General features: G+C 37.9%; 1 protein-coding gene across 5 annotated transcripts in view; it reads left to right on the plus strand.

The window, feature by feature from the left end:
• The first annotated feature begins 4723 nt into the window (after positions 1 to 4723).
• Positions 4724 to 23821, plus strand: part of CDK18 (cyclin dependent kinase 18) — a 1544265-nt gene continuing 1525167 nt past the window's right edge. For 2 of the 5 annotated variants that reach the window (XM_044076821.1, XM_044076822.1), the window contains exon 1: positions 9845 to 10337. Coding sequence is in view for 2 of the 5 variants with exons in the window: in XM_044076818.1 (XP_043932753.1) it covers positions 5181 to 5257 (77 nt within the window). In the remaining 3 variants the exon portion in view is untranslated. Of the gene's footprint in view, positions 4822 to 4902; positions 5014 to 5150; positions 5258 to 9844; positions 10338 to 23821 lie in introns of those variants that run through there. The other 3 variants (XM_044076818.1, XM_044076817.1, XM_044076819.1) reach the window with 3 other exon arrangements.

Below are 23821 nucleotides of genomic sequence, written 5' to 3' on the forward strand. Positions count from 1 at the left end.
GGCAATCCCTCACCCTTCCTCCTCCTCCCCTCCTCCCCTCTCCTCAACCCCTCAAAATCCCTCTGCAGGTCCTCAAAAAAACAGGTGCTTTTAACTTTACACCTCACTAAACCTACTCCTCACTTGCACCTCTAACTTTTTTACTCAACTCCTCTGTTCTCAACTGTTGCTTTCCTCATATTTACTACATTAATTCACATTTTTTTGTTTTTTTTCTAATATTATAATAATTATACTCTGTTAATATTAATGCATATATATGATTTATTCTGTTTTATTTTTTGTTTTGTTTTTTTTTTTTTGTTCTGTTCATTTTGGCTGTGTGTCTGACAAATGGTTGTCTGTGTGATACTATGTAAAATAACAAAAAAAACAAAAAAAATAAAAAACTGTTATGAAATTCTTAATAATATAAGTATATCACAAGTAATCACAGAGTTTTTGTTTTTTTGTTTTTTTTGTTTTTTTTTTTTGAGGCGTTGAAATTGAAAACTGTTGCCTCTCTTTCACATCTCCTACCACCGAGGATGTCCAGTTAGTTACACTATATACTATGATGGAATTCCTACTACCCTACTGTAATAACTTTCAAACCAGATAGCTCTATCTGCTATATCTGACTAACTGACCACTCATTAAACTCTTTCGTAATCCCCAGTACACCAAAGTAAAATATATTTTGGTTTTTTTTTTTTTGCAGTCTATGTTTAAGAAGAAACCTACTCTGCTAAACTGCAGCATGTCCTAATTTCTAATTTTAGACAAAGTGTAAGACTTACTAATTTGCAGCCTTTATTGCACGTTTCTTTAACTTACTTGCTTACTGTCAAATGCATCAAAAATGATAATTTACTAAGTGTCATGTTCTAAGAACAAAAGATCAAAGAGAGAAACTGTTTAATGAGATAATACATTAAGATCTATGGAAGACATTTAGCCACTCTTAACTGACATGAGCCCAGGGGCATTTGAAAAGTACACACTAACCAAAACAAAAGCAAGTCAGACTGGTAAACCTCAAGTTACAATTATAATTTTTATTGTAATGTATGATGAATGAGCTGCAGTTATGATATAAACAAGAACTTCTACGGAAGACAATAGTAAGCAAACATCACTCATTTCAGCCTTAGATATCTTGCAGCTGTCATATTTGTTTTTTGATCCACCTTTATATGCTCAAACTGTGAACAATAACAGTATGATCACTTCTTCACTCAGTTTTAATAAGGATTTATTTTTATATGTTATTTAGTGTGCTAATAACCTGGTGGATGGTCTGCTCTATAAAGACAATTTTTAGCCACAGCCTGAGAAAACAACAGAAGCATAAAATACCATTTGAATGAAATTATAGTGTATGTATTAGTCAAAAGGTTAAATATATACAATTCACCATACTGGAAGTAAATTTCCATGACAGGATTTATGCATGTTTGATCAGATGCCCAACTGATAGTCTAATGTTTACATCAGCAATGTGCCCTGTGATGACCTAAACCGATCAAAAATGCCCTTTCATTTACTCTGCTACATGCCTTTTCAGGGCAGTGCTGAAACAGAAATGGTATCAGTGTTACTTTGTGTTTGTGTGTACACATCCTGGGATTATGAACATGCCTAAAGTTAACATTCTGCTGGTGGGTTTGGATTTTTTTTTTTCAGGAAGAGTAAAATGAACTTTTTCATTGGCCTAACACTGGTCCTTGCTGTGTTAATAAATGTTGTTGCAATTTATTTTACTATCCACTGAGCATCTATGCACCTTCCTACAGAGCTTGTCTCCATCATCTTTGTCCTCTCTTTACTTGCTTTTTTTACTTTTCGTCCAGTAACTATATCCTTACTCCTATTTGTGGTAAGTACATCTGAACCTGATATGCATCAAATAATCGTATATTCTATAACAGGCTTCCCCGAGGTGTTAGAAGCACCAGTAGAAATGCAATGAGCTTTTAAGGCCACCCAATACTGTCACGCAGAACGAAAAGGATTTTTTTCATACAACATTTCCTGCCTATAGGATATTTGCATGCTATTGTTTGAGGGCAATTGTTTATCGAGGAAAGGCTCAGTAAACCTAATACTAGTTCCAATACTAGTTCCAAATGTCATTTTACAGCATAAGGAATTTAAGTAAGCTAAAAAGAGTGATGAACTATACAAGCGAATGTTGTAGAATTCAAATACAGATTTTCCATATTTGTAGCTTAGGATGTCAAACTGCTGCACTTTATTATAAAAGCGTGACCCTTTTCCCGGTTAAATCAACATATGGGTGACAATGCACTCCATTTTGACACTCATTACAGCGTTACCTGCAGTTTTTGAGGTGGCAGAGCTTTTACAAAGAGAAAAGATTTATCGAGTCAGAGGTACACCTTCTTGTGTAACATTCTAGATTTACCCCTATAAGTTGCTTTGTGTGTTTGCGTATTCAGATAGTGTACATTTTGAGCCATTAAGCATGGTCACATTTAATTCCAATGTATCCATTATATCAGTTGTAAGAAATAGCAAAAAGCAGCAGACCTGTAGCACATAACCCAAGAATTCTGAAAACTAAAACAAAGAAATCAAAAACAGTACAGTCAGCGATGGACCTAATTTAATGTTGTTGTTCCTTCAGCTTTTCCCGGTTAGGGGGTCCCCACAGCAGAACTCTGGTCTGCTAATGATTGGCAGTAGATTTTCACTGTGCCGAGGTGACTGCCAGCTCAACCTTCAACGAAGGCACGCCCATTCACGCATGTCTTTCGAATGCCACTCGACTGCGGGGAGGACGTGCAGACTCCACACAGAGGGCGCTCCAGCCGAAAATTGAACGGGAGAATCTCTTGCTGTAAGGCGACAACGCTACCGCTGCACCACTAGACCTAATTTAATGAAAATGGATATTTACACAACTTACTTTTCTGTTCAGGAGTCTATTCTTCCCTCATGCATGCCTCCTGTAAGGGAGCATATAATTTGTTCATTGTCGTGTACCATTACATTGTGACACAAGGTTAATGTGTACTAACATCAAAGTTTACTTTAATCCTAAGTGTGACATTGGTGAGTCTAGTTAATAATGGAGAATTGTCTTACACATGAGATTAACTTGACATGGTGTTAGTATCTTGGGAGTTGTAGGGATATGTTAGTGCAGCTCTAAACATGGGAAATAATGGTCTTGCTTCCCATTTACAAATATTTTGTTTTGTTTAGGCAACTGTAAGACTGATATTTTATTTTCACTGATAGTGGACAAAATGTTTGTGACCATGATGTAAAGATATTAATCTGTCCCTGCATACACAGTGTGATACAGTATTGGCTAAAAAACAAAGCAGACATGATGAAAGAAATGGTCACATAACAAGGAAGGTGTACATAAATCATGGAAAACAACAAATCTGAACGTTGACCACAGTACAGCTGGCTTAGAAATTAACACGTTTTTCCATACAGCCCTAACTAAAATAATAATGCCATACCATCCACCACTGGTTATGACTCCAACTGGGCAAGGTGCTATGCAATGTCCATCTGCTCCATAAACATGACAAGTTTTACTGGGGGGAGGGAGCCATACTGCTCTAATTACCAGGATAGAGTTTCTGGAAACACAGGCTCCTTACCACGGCTTCTGTTATCCTTCCAGGTTCCCAAGAAAATTCAAATTATGATGTATAACTAAACAACTTTCTCTTTTCATAGGAAATCACCAACTTACTGAATAAGGCATAGCAAAAAATCCTGTGGGGGAAATTATTTCTTCTTGATTCTTAATGTAATTATGAAGTAGTCTGGTTCCAATTTCCCCTTGATTCTATGCTCCCCAGATTACCCCTTTGCTTTTTCAAGGGTAGATTTATTTGGGGCCTGACTGACGAATAAAATAAATGGATTTTTTCTAGTCTTCTCTGATTTACTATCTAGGTTTTACACATCTAGCTGCAATTTGGATGCTTCCCACCCTCTAAAAAAGTACCTGCTCCTCCATTCCACTGTTCTATCCCTAACATATTCCAGCCACAATGCTGCTGGTAAGCTCCTGTAATTTTTTTGTCAACACAGTCTATCATTACCCTTTTTCAGTTCCTAGCATGCAACACACTTGACAATTACTGCTTTTTTATTGACTTTCAGAATGCATTTATTGTGCTTTTCAGATATTAACAAATCAAATTCTCTGCTGTCATTTTGTTCATAGGTTCATCGTTTAATACTAAGCTAACTGCCCTTGCAAGCCATTTTAAGCCCAGCCAATTGTCCTTTTGTGAGGCTCAAACCCTGCACCTTGTGTTTGTAAGGCAAACACCTTAGCCATTAAACCACCCTCCCAACACCCTTGTTTGCATAATAAACTATTTTAGTTATTATGATTTTTTGCTGCACTTTTCAGAATCATATATATTCACTTACCATCTGCTTATGGTTACATGTTTGCAACATACTTTTCAGATGCTTGTGAGAAAGTGATCCTCAAAGGATTAAAAAGAAATGAGTGATTCTCTGCCTCATGGCAGTGCCTTGTGGAAGTCATTGATTACTTAGGCAAAGTGAAGCTGTTGATGCAGAAAAGCATAACTAGGACTTTTCAAACACAGCACATTTGCCGTGTATTAGCTGCCCAGAGGTTTTAATTAGAAATTCATACTCTGTTCATAATAGCTGAAGAACCATAGGAAGACATTTCAGATATTTTGGGCTTTGCAAAGGTCATGGCAGTGAGGGCTTCTCACTTTGTGGTATTCCTCATTAGCACTATATCTGTAACAGAAGTCAGTCCAGTTACCTAAGATGTCAGCTTTCTCCCTGCTGGAATTGCACAAGGTGCATTTTTAAGTCTGAAATAATAGATAAAGACAATGGTCTAGTATTATCTGCAGCAGTGTTTTGTCTCAAGTGAGATGGGGTCCCTTTAAGATTGCATCAAAAAGATAAATTAGGCAAAGTGTTTTCACTTGTGTGTTAGGTGCATTTCTTTCTACAGGTTAATGGATTCTTTTTCTTAAAGTTTATCTGGTAATTTTACTGTTTCTTCACTTAGTATTCTGATATTAGGGACTGTTTTTTTGGTCTATATTTCTTCCTGTCCTTTGTAATAATGTTGTACTTAAGGCAAAACATTCAGAAATTACCTGTTTCCACTTTCTTTTCAGGTGTTACAGCTGTAATGTTAAATCTCATTTATGGTCAGAAAGGTACCCAAAACTACTTTTAACAACTCTACCTTCTCTGTTGATTTAATGAAACTATACCACATAAGGTAAGAAAACAACAGTAGTAAACAATACTTTATGTAGTTGAAGCAAGCAGGTTTCTTTCTGCCTATAGAGTATGATAGTAGTTTCCCTGAATCTTTTCTCCCAGATATATTACAGTCATATGAAGCAAGACTGTTTGTAGGCTGGAAAAAAGACTTTGTGTTGTGAAAAAAAAATGCTAAAGTAACCAAAGAACTGCAACCTGTAGCTAGAAAGATGGGTAAATGTATTTAGACTCTATACCTCTTTTCTTTCCCAGTTTCAATGCAAATCCTTGTAACTAGATGAAAGTACATTAAGAATAGTGTAATAATTGTCCAGGAACTATTTATTAGCCAATAGGAATTCAGAATATGTAATAAATTTATGGTACTTGACAGAGGTATGCATACCATAGTGTCTATAAATAAGAAAATCTGTAATACACTTTTAACTTGTATATGGATTGTTCATTGTCTTAATAAACAAGCAAATGGCATTTGTCCTCCCCTTCAACATTTAATTACAGTACTGCCAATAATGTAAGCACATTTTACTTTCATATTGTTCCAAGTGGAGTTTTTAGTTTAATGACATTCAGTCCTGGTTTTAATGAAGTAATTTTACTTCATTTAATTTTTTTTTGTTTATTGTGGTAAAGTGCATTAGTATGATTATTTCTAGTTCTAAATAATAATGCAGCAGGTATGGATTGGCAAATGGATTATATTACATATTATGCATTCTTGGGGGGGAAAAAAAGCTGCTGGTTTATAGTTCTGACAAGCTTTACCCACAGTCCTTTCTGTAACAGGGTATGATATTTACAAATATATTTATCCACAAATGTGTTACACATGAATCATATACCTAAAGCATCAGTGGTGTTATACGCAGCATGTGTAATATGGTCTATGCTTTATTTTACTAAAATAAATGCAATTTTAACATAAAATCATCTGTCAACTTTCAACACTGACATAATATTTTACCAGGTTCTCATTACTTTATGCTTGATTTCATAAGTCTTTCAGAACAGCTATTGCTACTAACATTAATCTTATTTTTAATTAGCCATTAACATTGGCTGCAATAATGATTCAAAAAGTTTTTAAAGTAGATTTTCAGCTTTGCACATGGATTCATGCTGGGGCTATATGGCTATAGTTGCACAGTTCAAATACAGGTTTCTACAATAATTTGTGTAGTGTTGCTTAAAATTGACTTTTCACTTTGGGAATAAAACCCAATGCATATTGTATCTTGTGACTCACTGAATCAGGAGCCTTGCCTCCTTCTCTAATACTGATGATCATTGAGTAAAAGTATGCTTCCCTGATCTGTAGACTGTTTGGTTAATTAAGTGTAAGAATTCCTTGGCGATAGAGTGTGTAGTCAGTAATGAGTGGGAATTGGCCCCTGGTGATGATGGGTGTGGCATCATCCTTCTAGGGGATGGGGAAGTTTGTCTTGCACTGCTAGCAGGAGCGTGCCTGGTGTAATTACATTACATTTACTCCACTGAAAAAGAAGTGGTAGCCAATGTGGTCTGCATTTTAATGCATTTAACATTTTGCCCCCCCCCCCACTACCTGTACATTCCTTCTTACCTTTTTGTACCTGTCTCATGCCTCTCAAATCTATTTGTGTATTCACTTCCCACCATGCATTCCAGTAGGACATTCAGTGGGGCAACAACCCTTTCTGTGAAGAAATGCTTTCACAAACCATGTGGTTGTTGGTTCCTCTCTTCTGCCAGTGCTCCTCCTTCCTTCCTCTGTTTTCCTGTTCAGGATTACCCCTATCATATCCCAGATGTCTTTTTTAGCATGGTTATGTTACTGTACATGTTAATGGTAGAACAGAGCTGTCACTGATTATTTTCAATTAACCTATACAATTGCCGGATAAGGTCTTAGATGATTTACTTTACTTTCTGTATCCTGAGCTACCCACAGGTAAGCAATAGGATTGCTGAAGGTGAAAGTGAGTAGGGTACAGGCAGAATTAATGTATCCATAATTGTATCCTGCTCTGTTCATGACGGGAACATTCATGCTTTTTCAAGGCTGTTAACGGTCACAGATAAAGCTTTGGGAGAACAGTCCATAACAATGGAGTTTATTGCTGACTGTCTAATTTATACTACTAATTCAGTATTAATTTTAACATGGATTCCTTTTTATGTTTTATTATGTTTTTTTAGGCCACTGAAACTGCAGGGATCCAGTAAGTTATCTGTTACTAGTGACTTGTTTGTAAGCCACTTGTGAGATCAAATGTCCACTCCCCTATAACAGTACTGGACTTAGGCAGTATACAGTTTGAGAAGAGAATCTGGTTTCCCTCAGGGTATGTGTTGGATAGTGCTACAGAGTAAGATGGGATCTTTCACAATTTTCTTATTTTCTGTATGATGCAGCCTTTCACTCACAACCTCAAGACATATCCCTGTGAGGCAATCTGTTTTTGTGCACATATGTGTAAGTATACTGACAAATGAGCTGTTCTTGTCATGTTTATCTTCTGTATTGAGCATTACATTGTTTATGAAATGCTCAACATTTTCACATTAAATGGCATGTATACTAATATAACTCTGTGAGGAAGGCCATATCTTCCCATGCCCTGTGGTTTCTCTATGTGCTCTATTTGTGCAGTTACTCAACTGGCAGTGGGAGCTGCACATCCTCAGAGCTGCACATCCTCAGACCAGGCAAGAGCCTTACTGTTCATTCATTCCCGCCCAAGGAGGTTCATTCTTGGCATTGTAGTCTGATCAGCCTGTGTGTAGGGTTCATTCATCTCAACTATCCAAATTGTTGCTGAATGTCCAGATTTGTGTCCTTTATTTTTGGTCTGTTCCTTATAACATTTGTGGTTTTCAGGCACATTGTTGAAATGCGAAATGACTAAATAATGACAGCCACTTGAGTTTCAATCTTCATATCCTTCAGAAAATGTATGTTAATGCAAAACTTGTCATTCTATCAACTTTAAAATTTAGAAGAGAGATATTTAAAATCTATCCCTGATTTTTGGCCTTTGTCATCACCATACCTTTCAACTCTACAGATTTTCACAGAATGTCCAGATTTTTGCCCCATAGTTTGGTCTGATCCTCATAAACAGAGTTTTTTGACAAATTACTGGGATGCTGTAAGGATTAAAGTCACTAAATAATTATGTATTTGAGTTTCAGATTTCATATCCCTTGCAAAAATCCTCATTGTTGAAACCTAAGTTTTTATAAGAGCAATATTTAAAATGTGTCCCCATTTTTCGGCCTTTGTCCCCCCCCCCCCATTATGGCAGGTTTTGTCCAGATTTCTTGTGCTAAGAGATTGATAGGTGTGGTAGAGTTGCGAAATGGACCAACGTCAGTCCTCAAGTATAGGCCTAACCATCACTCCCACAAGCAGTCTGAAGATGCACTGTTGCTGTCTGTTCAGACTGAGGATGTATGAATGCTCTCATGAACCCTTCTCCATCATCAACCCAGCAGAGGAAAGATTTGCTTTAACTACAGGAGTCAAACTGGCCACTACAAATGGGTGGTACTTTCACATACTGGTATTTGTCCACAGTACTGCAGGTCTAGTCACCTGACTCTCACCTGGATAAGTCAGCTGTTATTACTCATTCCAGTGCCCCCCTTCCCCACTATCTATTCTGTCCAGGACCCATGCTGCAAGTCAGACACAGGTTGCCTGAATCATAGCATGAGTTTTATTGGCATATGTCGTGGGACCAGTCGCCCCTCTTATGTCTGCTGCAATTTATATTCCTAGCACATGGATGGCTCCTTGGTGAATCCCAGCTGTGTTCCCTGCAGACCACACTAGGTCATAGTGCTACTGCATCAGCAGCTCCTCTGCCTTACCAACCATGCCTTTCTTAATACCATTGTAAATGTTGAGAAGTCATGTACTTTGTAAGGCGAGACTGTGGGACAATCCACAGTCATTCATAAATTATAGCTCTGACCCTGTCAGATACATCTATGTCTGGCATGTAACACAGATGTAAATAAAATGAACAGGCACATTAAGCAAACAGAAAGTGTATACAGAACCCAGATCCAGACTGTAGCAGGAGGAGGATTTGGCAGTCATGTAGATGGGGGGGGGGGGGGTAGAGGGGGAGATAGGATAGTGATGCGATGTGTGGGGAGAACAAGAAGACCTCATTTCAAGGGCAGTAGAGTCAGTAGGGAGAGCAGCTGCTGAAGAGAGACACCAGGGAGATGCATTATATAGTTTGTAAGAGAACAGGCAGGTGGAGGAAAGATCTAAGGAGAATAGCGTGAATTCCTTGCCCTTGTGGAAGTGGGCTGATGTAGATTAAGACACAGAATGTAGCAGACATATGAGAATTCAGTCAGATTTTGCAGTGTTCGATAATATGTACTTGCCAGGAGAAAAGCAGAATAAAAACTACTAAAAGAAGGAACCTTTTGAGATGCGTATACCAACAGCATCCTCTGCTTGTATCACCCCCCCCCCCCAAAGTCAGCTGAAGTAATAAAAGGCAGCTGACCTATCCTTGCTTCTCTTCCAGGATTAACAGAGACGACATTTGGTTAACTAATGTAGTACTGTGTCCTAGCAGCCTGCAGGCTTTTATTGCCAGCAGGCTGAGGTTGGAGAACTCCCTTCTGTCTCTCGCTTCAACCTCATGTTTTAGCTTCTAATAGCGGTGGGGTGCCAGCTAATACAAATTTCAGCCACAAAGCACAAGTCTTCATTCCCTCAGCTCTTAAAAGCAAACCCTTTCAATTTGCAAAGTGCAGATATAATGGGACAGCATGCCTCTTGCTAGGATTGGCAGTTGCTTGGCAGATGTGTCACAGAGCTGGAGGGGGCGGAGCTAGAGCTCTCTGTGAAACATTCAACGGGAAGGTTTTTTTCTGCCTTACTGTGTGCTGCTCTGTAATTCTGCCTTGCCTCAGGTTGTGCTGAAGGAGAACGCTTACTTAACCTGAGAGTTTTAACTAGAACGAACTTTCAGAAGGTTTGCATGTACCGTACCAGGAGTTACTGTGGATTTTTGACACAGGTGTTCTAGTGGAGGAACCTGTCCAAGCTTTACCTTTGCTGTTCTGTAAGTATTACTCTGTAGTGCTCACTCTTCTGAGTTCTGTTTCATTGATTGTAAGCATGGTATGCAAGAAGAGAGAGATCCATCTTAAAATCACAATACTGCAGTGAAGAGAACTTGGTACTTCTGAAGTCAGTTCTTCATGCTCAGAAAAGATTTTCACTTTAATCTTTCTCATAGTGAAACATTAAAGTGGTAAGAACTGGAGTCACTAATAGGAAACTGTCAGTTAAAAAGGTTAAATCGTTCCCCTTTCTGTGACATGTATATTAGTACACCTTGCTGATAACATTGGGTATTTTTAAAACACCCTTGTTGCAACATGACTGACTGTGTGTGCATGTGTGATATATAATATATGTATATATGTGTGTATATAATATATGTATATGTGTGTATATATGTATATGTATATGTATATATATATATATATATATATATATATATATATATATATAATATCCCTGGCACTGATTTGAAATTATGCTGTTGTCATCTGAAGCAGAAATTTGCTGAGAATTAATTCCCACAGCATGTATTTAGGGTAGTGGCTCATGTAAAGGAGGTAGGATGATGCTGAGTTGATAAGTAATTTAATGAATAGCACCACTTGGAAGAATAAGACATTGGGAAATAATTTTGTGTTATGATGATTAGTTTAATAAATTCAGCTGTGAAAAATTAGTGATTCTCACACTTGCATTTCATTTATGTATGTATATAATTTGATTATTTATGACAGTAATATTAGTGGTCACGATTAGCGTTGCACAGGAACACATGGCTTTGCTGTGCAGTGAAATATTACCACAGTAAATACCTCATGCTTGCTATAGATTGCTGTACAGGCCAGCACTTTGCATTGATGTATGTGCCTTGAGGTGAATGAAGGGAGAGTTTCTTGTTTGCTACATTATATTTGCTTGATGGATTAATTGACTTCCTCAAAGTTTGCAGCTTATGTGTATTATTTACCTATGGCTAAATATTTCCTGTCCACTGCTCATTCCAGTGGTGCATTCAAACAGTGCATGCCTTGCTCTGTGACTGTCCAGGGAGTTGTTCATCTCTACAGTGTGTTTTGTTTTCCATCTTTTCCAGTCTGCCCTTTCAGTTCAGGATGACTTTTCCCTTAGTTGCATGAAGACACCTGTTGTTGAGAATCATTGAAGAAGGAGGCTTTGTCTATTGGTATAGAAAATGGTAACTCAAAGCATAGCTTTTAAAACACGGCTTCTCTGAGCAGAGATGTGAATAAATGGATGACGCTTTCATTTTCTATAGACTGATAAGTGTAAATGGAGCCAATATAAGCTTGTGCTGCCCCTACTACCTCAGTATTTTATTGACTTGGTTACCTGAGACTACATTTGCAGGATCTTAATATAAATACTTAGCATATGTGTGTGCATTCTGAGGTAGGAGGCCAATTGGCATACAGAGTCCTTGTTTCACCTGGCTGAAGGTGTTAACCTGCACAATGGCATGAGACCTACTGGCAGATGTGGAAGGCACAGAAACATCAGCACTGTTCTTCTGGAGGGCTGCTGGCAAATGCATTGCTATTTGAGGTTAGTTGCACTTGATGGATGTGAAAGCACTACAGGAAAGTCAAAAACCCAGCTTCAAAGTTCCAATGTGCAAAATTGTCATTTATTAATGGTATGGCCTGCAATACATCTCCAACAATAAACTGTCACCTTAATAATGAAGCACTGTACACAAATCTGAGGAAATGCAATGGGTGTGCAAAGTTAAGGACTGTTAAATTTTCTTCACTTAGCACCATGTGCAATTACCAGCCGTCGGGACTTTGGGCATTTTCTGGTGAGTGGTGTTGTGATACCCCTGCAGGCATTTATGAAGTTTTGATACCAGTATGGCTACATAGACATTGTGGGCTACTCCAGTGCTAGCTATCCGATCACATCACCTTAGGTGTGTGTGATCCCTGTCCCATCATATTGGGCCCGTGTTCCCCCTGCCCCATCCCATCTCACATAGTAACAGTATCTAGATTGCTCCCTTATTCCATGTTGCAGTACCGATTAAGTAATGAAATGGATCACTCTATTTACATGTTACAGGTTTATCTTTCAATCTGAGAGCAGAAGCCATTTATCCACTTGCAGTTTTCTATGCCTCGGGACTAAAGATGCTGCCGAAAAAAAAAGCTTAGCTTATTCTGTGCAGATCATGAATCAGACGTTGGATTCACTTGTATTCTGCTTTTCTGTGTGTTTTTTCATAATCGGGTGATCTTCCCCTGTGCCAAGGTCTGATTTGTTGGGGGGAGGGGGCTAATAGAGCATTCTTAAGACAATAAAGGTATATATTGGGTAAAACGCAGGAAATGGAAACTAGCCTGTAGCAAAATGAATAAGATTACAAATGTATGGAGTCAAAACGGTCACCGAGTGACAGACTTCATGGGTTGACAGCAACACTAAAAAGTATACACAGCAGACTTAAATTATGTAATACACAGAAAACACCTCAAAACACTTCTATATAGTAGCAATGCTACAGACTTGTTAACCACCAGTAATTCTACATCAGTTGTAGAAGAATTGTACAAAGAGAGATTTTAAAGCTAGAAACTAGAGCAGGTACTGACCAACAGCCTCTCAAAAACAGGAAAAGTATTTTGTTGCAGATGGAATAGTCTAAACTTGTATTACTTAGGTAAATGTCAACATTTGGAAACAATTTGATTTGCTTTGGTCAGGTAGTCTTGGCCAGGCCACTGCTGATAATATTGTTTGCAACTATGTTCTATAATTTCCTTTTGTACTTTGCAATTCCTGATCTAAATATTTTTCTACATAGAAATCATTTTAGGTCATCTCTAGAATATATAAAATACCTTGTTTCACTGTTATGTTTCTAGCTGAAGAAAGATAGGTTATGGTGTGCAACAGGAATTTAAAACTACACAGATGGATAATGCTCCTAAGGCCATTTCTTTTATTATTTGCATGCAGTGAGAGTATGAATTAAAATGTTTTTGTCTACAGCTTATATATTTTTTTTAGAGTAGTTAATGGTTGATCAGACAATACTCGGCAGGCTATAGTCAGAAACAAGAAGCACTATCTGATTTATTTGTTGTGCTTATGTGGGTATTTAGAAAGAGGCTCTTTTTTGCATTAGTGACACTAGTCAGCAAAGTATTTGAATAGCTTAGAATTTAAATGAGTAATGGAAATCATTCTTTGTCGGCTGTTTTGTGAGCAAAGGGTGGTAACTTCTTATTAGTGTACAAGCTGATTATGATAGACGTAATGTAAGGAAGGGTTGTTAAAGTGCCCATTTTATATTACTGTGTTGTATAGCAAGCAGTCTTGTTACTCTTAAGTAATATCATAGTGTATATTACTCAGATTCAGGAACAAATTTCTTGGCTTTTGAAGAAAGACAGGTGTGTGTGTGTAGATGATTAATGTTTTATGGTAGTTATTTCCTGGGCAGGGGGAATCTGAAAGAATGTAGATAGCTGTGAAGCATCATTAGCACCTGAATGAGAGCAGCAACACAAGCATTGGAGGCCGAGCTGGATCTCTGTCAAATGAAGACAAAGGCAAGGTAATGGATCAGGCCCCTCCCCCACCATTCCAGTGGCCCATTACTTGGCTATTTCTCCCCAAATATCATAAACACATTTCAAACCTGTCAGCATAGCCAAATTATGTTATCTTGATATTTTGTAACATGTCTGTCAAACCAACAAAAGCTAGTACAGCAAGCGTGTATACTTAAACCAGGTAAGTAACAATGACTCGTATTTATCTCCTTCAAAATTCAAAGATCTTTAGTTATAGTAACAGTATTTTGTCAAGTAACAAACTTTACAATTTCATTAAATATTTTACCAATGATATAATGCTCCAGCCTAGTTAAGCCCTATTGGTGGGCATCCTCTTCACTAAAATTAACAACATAGCCAGCTTTAATAACTGTGGCTGCAGGGTTAATCCTCATTGACTGCTGTTGGTTGGGGGAAAATGAGGAGAAAAAATGTATTAATTTTCAATTATACTCTTTAACCTGAACAGGACTGTAATATGACCCTGTTAGGACAAAGCTGTAATGAACATAAGGCACTAGAGAGATCAGCAGCCCAGGGTGACCGATCTCAGTGCAAACTGTGGAGTTTAAGAAGAGCTGATGCTTCTAATCTTCAGGGATGGTTTCTTTTTCAGGGTTTTTATATATACTGGCAGAACAACTGATACTATAACTCTCAATGTCTTTGTGAAGAATTCTGTTCAGTGATAAAAGTAATAGCATAATAAAGTCTCAAAATGCGGAACACATTGTATATATTACTCTAATTCACTTAAAAAAATTACTAGAATAACACATTATGCATCAACATGCAATTTTTAGACAATAAGTGTAAAACTCTGATTACTTGATTTAGTGTGACACAGTAAAATTATGAGACAAAATCAGGAATATCTGTGAAATCAGGGATAGTGATAGGTATTAATTTACTACTTACTGAGGTAAATAAAATTGACTTATCCCTGTTGCTGTTTGATGACTGCTAAACAGCAGTCACTGATCTTGTGTAGCAGTAATAGTGTTGTACAATGTACTTGCTGAAATAAGTACAAAATTAACATTGCTGTGATGTGTGTGTGTGTGTGCGTAAAATATCATCGATTTTTATCAATGCACACATCCAATAATGCCAGAACACGAACATTATTCTTCTGGGTATCAATAAAAAATGTAGCTAACAAGTGATTGTATTTCAAAAGTAAGGCATAATGTATGTCATAGGCATTCAGACACTTAGATCTTCTAGGTATCAGATGGCCTCCACTCCCTAGACTGTATAAATAGACACATGGGGCTCCCTTAATCATTCTTGACTGTGGGCACCCCAAAGGTTGAGGAAAAATGAGGAGGAAAAAAATGCTTTCATTGTCTGATTGCACTCTTTAGCCTGGATGGAGTTATATGATATGACCCTGTTAGGATAAAACTGATAATAGCCTCTGTCCTCAACCACAAACATTCTAAAACATCCCTGCTCAGATGTTTGTGTACAGAAATTATTGTGTGGTCATCATTTCCTTTACTTTTCTAACAGACCTCAGAGGTATACAAAGGAAGTTACTTTGCTCCTGTAGGGGCAGTGTACGTCATTATTTATTTTCACTTTTGAAGGTTGTGCATCAGAAAAATCAACTGCCAATCATTAGTGGATAACTGGGAAAAGCCGAAAGACACAAAAAAAAATAATTTTCACTTTCCTCACAATCAAACATCAGACACATATACAGCTGGTTGCCTTTGGGGTTAGGATCGAGGAGTTAGTAGGCATGCTATATATATGTATTTCAGCAGTCACTTGAAATACATGACTGAACCTCTGCTTTCATCCCAATCTAACACCAGAGGGTTGCATAGGCAGTGACTGTCTTTTGGGAGGATTAGTGATATACAGGATCTGTGTATCCCCACAATTGACTTTTTAATTTACTTGGAGCTCCTATTTTTGTCAGCTTTGAATTTTAAGTCTAGGGTACAACTTATGTCTTCATTGAAAGAAAAAAAGACTGAAATTCCTTTTTTCTTACTCACAATTTTTGTTTAGGCCACTTTTAGATTAACAGGTTGGGTAATGCTGTAGCTGGCGGCTTAATGGAGTTATTTCCTAAATGGTTATTAGTATATCGAAAAGACAGAAGGAAAACTAAAGCTGAACAGCAACATTGAATTTCTTTCCTTAATCATCATTTCTGTTCAAGCCATCATTGGGTAAAAAGAAAAAAAAACTTAAAAAGCACTTTAGAGCATATATAAAGATATGGCTTCTTGAAAAGCTGAAGAAAAAGGTAAAATGTGAGAAATGGAAGAAAAAAGTAATGTGCATAAGTGGGAAGCCCAACATGGGGAAAACAGAAACTCTGGAGGGTGTGTGTGTTTAGATTTTTTTAGTGCCAATGTATCCTTGTTACACCTAAATGGCAGTAAAAATGTCCCTTGTGAGATGGGCCACAGTGTGGTATGTATGCCTGTTGTAATAAGATCATTGTAGCTACAGGTCAGTCTGTATGCATGAACTAAAAAGATGGATAGAAGTAGTGGCAGTGACAGGGTGATACTTAGACTGCCCCAACTTGATATTTGCTGGGGGCCCCCAAAATGCTAACACCGGCCCTGCCTGTCAGTGTACATTCTATTTTCTTTACTTCTACAATAATTAGAGATACTTAAAACTTCAATGTCAAATTTTATAGCACAAACACTGATGGCCATTTTTCTAAACAAAACAACACAGTTTCATGATGAAAACAAACTTGGCATGAACAGTAAGCTTCTCTGCCCTTGAAACTCACATTCATTGAAACATTGGAGCCCACATTCAAAGAAATGTATCTAGCCAGTAGCAGATTGTTTACTTTTCGGCTGTTTTCAAACCACGGGCCTCTTGCACACATTTTTAGGACCATGCATATATGCCTATTTTCCTTGCACCATCCTGATTGTATTGAATTATATTCCATATATAATACAGCAGCACTTTTTAGAGTGCGTGTTAAATTTGTAGGTTTGAACATTTTTTTTTTCAGTAAGCAATGAAACAAAATGTATGAACCAATAATGACAGAACTACCTGTTACAGAACATTTCAACCACAAAAGGCCACTTAAACTTCTGTCATTACAATCCACATATATCCGTCAATATCTGCAGAAGTAAAAGTCAGTTAAATAATTTCACATTAAAGAGATCTAGAAGTATTGAAGAGGTTGCTGCTGGCAAACAATTTTATATTTCACGTATAAATTCAGTGCCTGCTGCCATTTAAAGAAAAAAATTGTCCATGTTAACTTTGAAAGAAAATTGTTAAATTGGTAGAACCCACAGCCTTCTGCACCAAAGGTAAGTGTGTTACCTGTTGTGCGGCTAATGCTGCTTTCAAATTTTATAGCACAAACACTGTGTTGTTTAGCAATTGCCATAATCTGTTACACATTGAAAACAGACTTAGCATGAGCAACAGTAAACTTATCTTCCCTTGAAAGTCAACATTCTTTGAAAATGCTACAGAATCTAAAATGCACTGGAACTCGGTATTCTTTAAAAATGCACAGAAACCCAACAGTTCTTCATGACAATTTAGCACTTGGTGTAGAGGGTTCAGGATATAATCTCCTGTAATCAATGTGCAGTGTTTGAGCTTGAATAAGTTAAGCAACCTACCATACCTAACTAGGGCACTTATATACACACACACACGCGTGTGTCCATGGCTTTAGTCAGTCCTGCTGGATGACCATCAAATCTCACAACCTCTCGCCTGTCATATCTCCTGCTCTATAATTGGGGCTTTTATCATTCAGCATTAGGACATTTTAACAGCTCACTGTGTTGGTTCTGGGCTTGCTGTTCTTTGCTCGAATGCATCTCCCTTGAGGTCCTAAAACATTCCACTTTTACAGATGTCTTTCATATTTTCTATTTACAAATGGATGTCTTTGGAGTTTGGACTGTTTATAAATAAATTAATTTATTTTGGGGCTCCCCAGCCAACATCAGCCCTAAGCAACTGCCTAGGTCAACTAGTGCTGGATCCAGCTCTGATTGGAGGTAATGCACAATAAAACATGATAATTTCAGAAATACTTGCAATGTTCCCTAACATTCTGTTCATATCCTGCTTGCTCCTTTGGATTCTCTATTCAGCAGGAAGAGAATATTGGCCTTGGATCCATCAGCCCTTCCATGATGAGGCTGTCCATAACATGTCATGTGAGTAGGTTATCTAAAGATTGGGATGAGGAAGTAGGCAGCCAAGCAGTGACAAGAGGACAATTGACTGCAGTAACCTTTTTCCCCAACCTGTACAGTGGTAGGATTAAAACCACAAGATGTCTGGAATTAAGTAGTAAACCAAAGACATTTTGACTGTGAATCAGATAAAATACAAGGCACCTGGGACAGGACACCATAAACATCTTGCCAGTACCTACCCTAGGTCTTACCTTCCTTTTCAGTGTTGAACAGGCTGGTCACACCCAAAGAGAATTTATGAATGCCCATCCAATTATCTGCCTCCCTTTTGTAACAAGATAGTGAGTCATGCTGCTTAATTTGGAGAGGAAGTTTGTTCCATACAATGGGTAGGTGTGCACGACAAATCTCTATCTCCATCTTGTTTTGTTTTTATTTAAATATATTAGGTCTCTGGATCTAGTATTAGTAAGACTGTTTTGTTTCAGTATAAGATGGCCTACTAAACAAAAATATCACTCCTATGGATTCTATAGAATACTTAAGAAAAGTATGGAGTTTCCAGTGTCTCCTGCTAGCTCAGTTTTCTTTAAGCCCTTGACCATCTTGGCTATGAACCACTGTGGTCCTTGCAGTTGCTTGATGTGTATTGCATGATCAGCCTAGTCGGTGTGTAATACAAGGAGGTGAAGACTTTATTTGATGTTGAGGATGTACCTTTTGCAATGAATCTTGCAAGGTAAAAAGACTTTCTAACCAGTGTTGCAACAAGATAGTCATGTGTGTGGGGAAACTATGCACCCATGTTCCAAGACCTCTTGCTACATTCTCATTTTGAAGTAGGGTGTTTAAACTAGAGAGATGGATTGTTCATCAACTGTGGCAGTATTGCCTTTTCCAGCATTTTGAGTCTATTTTTAGTTCACCATTTTGAGTCTATTTTTAGTTCACCATTCATTAACAAGCATAACCTCATGTTGGAGTGCCTGTGTGTCAGATGGGGACCTGAAGATGACACCCATTTTGCAGTGATTCCCAAACTTTGTGAACCAGAGAGCTTCATTTGTGATTTGGATATCGGAGAAGCCTGCTCTCCAGTGTCTATGCCAGACTCTCAAAGAAGTTTCTCAGATTGATCAGGTGGGATCTAACCTTTACAAAGCCAAACTGCTTGGGAGGTGGGTCAAGTCTGATAAAGATTCTGATATTGGATTTATTCAGGTTTATTGTCCCTTCCTTCACTTTCAGTGGTTTAAAAGCTGCCTATCTGAGAGACTGCAAACTGTTAGACAGCAACATACATTTTCTCCTTACCTGCCCATTACCACTGGTGTACCTCAAGGCTCAATTCTCGGTCCACTTCTCATTTACATTTTCATTAATGACCTCTATATCTCTTTTAGAAAAAGTCTCTGTACCTGTCCTAGAAAAAGTATCACTTATACAGTATGCTGATGATTTGACAGTAATATGCTCATGTGACATTTTGGCACATCTTCTTGAAGTTACATGAGAAGCCTTCACCTCTAAAAACTGGCTTCACAATGTCCAATTATTAGTTAACCTCAGAAAACAAAAAAACTGCTCCTATTCCTCCCCAAAGCACACCTGAAGGACAAATCCAGCTTCAAAATCTTCTTAATTAGCAATACAGAGAGATAGAAACTGTAACCCATAGAAAACTGGTTGGTGTGACAATTGATGACAACCTCAGATTTGAACTTTGCATTTAAAATAATATATGAAAAAATCACCAGAGCCATGGCATGCTTTACAGACATAAACATCTTCTTTCTAACTACTAAAACCACCTACCTTCTTTCTTCACTCTTATTTGGTGCCCCTAACCTTACCAACTTGCAGGTATCTGTTAAAACTAAACTTGAAATATAATAAAACAAAGCGTGGAAAACGCAGACCATAAAACTTATAACTACAAAAAAGGAAAAAATTGTTTGGACATGCCGAAAAGCTATAAGTAATTTATTCCACAATGAATACAAGCGCTTTCACCCTACTGTAGTGCTGGGCTTTTTCAAGACTTGAAAAAGCCCAGCACTACAGCAGGGTGAAAGCACTTGTATTCATTGTGGAATAAATTACTTATAGCTTTTTGGCATGTACAGACCATTTTTTCCTTTTTTTTTAAACTTAAAATATGTTACAGCAAAGTTGCCAAATTTGCTACCAATAAACAGTACTATGCACATCGCTACAAAGCTCTTAAAGTTTGAACTGGCTTGAACTATCTCACTACCTGGACTTTGTAAAACTAGCTACTATCCACAACATCATTTATAAACCCCAGGCCTGTCCTACACTAAGCTCTAGTCTTCTTACTATCACCCAAACAGACCCCTTCAGTCTAATGAGAAATGACTTACTATCTATAAACCTCAAAAAGCAATTGGAAATGGCCTTTACTGCTACTCTGTTGCCCAAAAATGGAATTCTATTCCTCAAGCAGTTAGAACTGTAACCTACCATTCTTTTCTTGAAGCCTCTTCTGAAAGACCACCTATCAAACTCATGGCTCCGCTCATGCTATACCCCGGTTGAACATAAATCTTGTCTGTTTTTCTCCACCCCTATCTGTACACATCCTTTACCCAGCCATCTCTACTTCCTCATAGTCACTTGGCTGTCCTACCCTCTGTATCACTTTACATAACTTCTTCCTATCACCTCCTTCCCATTTATACCTAATGTATCCTAATCGCTCTCCCCCTTTAGTAATAAGTAAAAGTCATGAGTTTAGTTCAGTTTATACTATGAGTTTCCAAAATGACGCTCTCCAAAATTTTATATAGTGTTTGTGTGCTTTTTCTCATTCTAATATATTTTTAGTATATTTTATGCCTTACAATATTGTTTGTTTTTGAAATGCATAATTTTCAACTGATTCTTATGCAACGTGTTCGAACATTTTTTTTTTTTTTTTTTTCACTTTCCATGTTAAGTGGAGCTTTTCTCCCTGGGCATCTGCTGAAAATGGGCTATGACCGAGTTGACTTTCCCAGTAAACAAATGTCAATAAATACATTTTGATATGTTCCATGGCTTTGCATGTAATACTTGTCAGACTGGATCTATAATTTCTAGTGGTGTCACCACAGCTGTGCACCAAACCTCAGGGACAAAACCTGTTGAATACATTAAGAAGTGGGTCTGTCAGCACTTGTTTAGTGATGTTTATTAGGCAGCTGGGTATATTATCAGAACCCATGAAGGATTCTTCTTTATTTATTTTATTTTTTAATTACTGTTAGCAAATATACTTGATTAATTAGGGGATGGAGACCTTCATGGAAATGTCAGGTTTGTATAGTTGTAGCCAGGATAGTTTGTACTGAAATTGTTTGCTACTATATTGGTAATATCTATTGAATCTGTGGAGGTTTTCCATTTTGAATGAGTTCAAAGCAAATTGTGTTTATTCCTTATCTTCCTGCTGTAGCTAAAGAAGGATTTGCAATTGCTTCTGGTGCAAGTTTTTCATGAGATGCCCTTGTTTTCTTGCTGATATTTTTAAATTCCTTTAACCGCTTCTTGACAGCCTTGATTTGAGGTATTTCATATCTATATTTTATGAAGTTTTTTTTTTCTTTTACAATATATTTAATTCAGATGTATAATTTATGAAGTTTTCTTATTTTACAGTATATTTAATTTATGCTTGTGCAGGTGAGAGTATAACTTGTCTGTGTCAGCACTTGCCAAATAAGCATATTAAGTAATACAGCTATATGTGAATTTGGAAACTTCTCCCAGAATTGTATAATGTTGTATGTCTGAAGTCCTTCAATTCAGTGATATTTTCATCTGAAGGTTTTAAGATATTGATGGAGAAGGCTGCCAGTTTGGCATCAGACTTGAAGGGGAATACTATTTAAAGATGGTATGTTTTTAAGGACCAGGTCAAGAATATTTGCTGTCTATTGGGTTTGTTGCTGAACAAGTCATCCCTGGATGAAATTATAAAATAAGTTATGAATATCGTGCATTGGTGGTAAAGTTTTTTTCCCAGTTAATTCTCAGAAAATTTAGTTTCCCAGGATAATGGAGTTTCTCTTTATAGGAAGCTCTTCCAGAAAATTAAGGAATCTAACATGTTTTTGGGGAACATGGGGGGAGTTCTGTTGTAAGCTATGATCTCAATTTATCCTATTTAGTGTGATTTGGATATTAGCAAGCTAATTGTTTTTTTTTTTGGGGGGGTGTTCTTAATGTGCATCAAAGTAATGTGGTATCTAACAAACGGATACGCCACCATAGTTTCCATTCATGTGTAAAGGCATGTTATGCACAAAACCCAGGTATGGTAGAATGGTCTCTGAGCATTTAAAAGTGAATCTCAGCAGCGATATGCACTAAAGTGCTGCCAGCGCAGGAGGGCTTCAAGGTCGGTTAGCTTGTTATTTGTAGATGTCTAGCACTGAGTAGAGCCACCTTGATGTGTTATTGTGCTTGATTTGTTCTACTAGTTAGTCTAAGAGGTCCATTAGCTAGACCTTGCCAAAGCAGTTTCAACTGTCAAGTATCTCATACCAAACTGACACATACCTGATCTGATGGGCCGATAGCCTAGTACCTACCTAAGGGCCTACGTAAGCCTAGCCAACAAGGTTCCTTGGCTTACGCCACCCAAGAAAGTTATTTTCCTGTGCCACTGTTGAGCAGACACACAGAATTGATCGCCGGGGTGTATTTCCTATTTCCCATCCACTCGAGATTTTTCTTGAAGAGTGCTAATGAAGAACTTTGCTTGACATAGATGGGTAGCCTGTTCCAGAGTATGGGAAGTCTCTGGGACAGGAATCTATCCCTCCAGCATGTCCTGTTTATTGTGGTGACAAGGTTTAGGTTCCTAGAGCATGTAACTCGGAGGGATTGGGATTTCTTTAGGTGTAGCATGTCCAACAGCTCTGGGTTTGACATAACTTTATATGTTGGGCAGAGATCACCTCGGAGTAGGTGATATGCTACGGAGTAAAGCTGGAGTTTTATGAGGTGGTCAGTGTAGGGCATTTGTTTGAGGCCAGTAATCCTCTTTGTGAGGTACTTCTGTGGCCTTTCCAGCAGCTGCAGATGTCTTGTGAGGTACATTCCAAAAGGGGTGTTGTACTCTATAATGGGTCTAATTCGAGTAGAGGGCAACAATTACCTCTTTTTCCTGGATGAGAACCCTTTTATGATGAGGTGTGCCACGTAGAAGGACTTCTGACTACTGTGGTGATGTGACTATCAAAGGAGAGACTACTGTCCACCTGGGTGCCAAGGTCTCTCATCACGCATTCAGTGTTAAGTAGATTGCTGCATATGTGGTTGGTCATGGGTGCAGAGTTTTTCCCAAAGGGGATGACACTGCACTTTTTGGCATTGAGCTTGAGGCCATGGCTCTGACACCAGGCATTTGTCTCAGCGAGGCCCTTCTGTAGGATGTCCACATCATTTGGGGACTTGACTATGGCTCCTAATTTGCAGTCATCTGCAAACTACATTAGCCAGAGGCCTTCCGTGTTGGCCTGTACTTCAGAGAAGTAGATACCAAACAGGAGAGGTCCCAGGATGGAACCCTGTGGTACTCCACTTGTCACTGCTTTGAGGTCAGATTTGGAGTCTGCAACTTTTACAGTGTGGGTTCTGTCAGTGAGCCAGTTGGCAATCCATCTTGTGATGTAGGGATTTATGCCTAGTTTAGTGAGTTTAGCTATAATTCGAGAATGGGGGATGGT

The sequence above is a fragment of the Protopterus annectens genome, chromosome 7.part0 (genome assembly GCF_019279795.1).
Source record: "Protopterus annectens isolate FY-2018-M chromosome 7.part0, PAN1.0, whole genome shotgun sequence".
Classification (NCBI taxonomy): Eukaryota; Metazoa; Chordata; order Ceratodontiformes; family Protopteridae; genus Protopterus; species Protopterus annectens.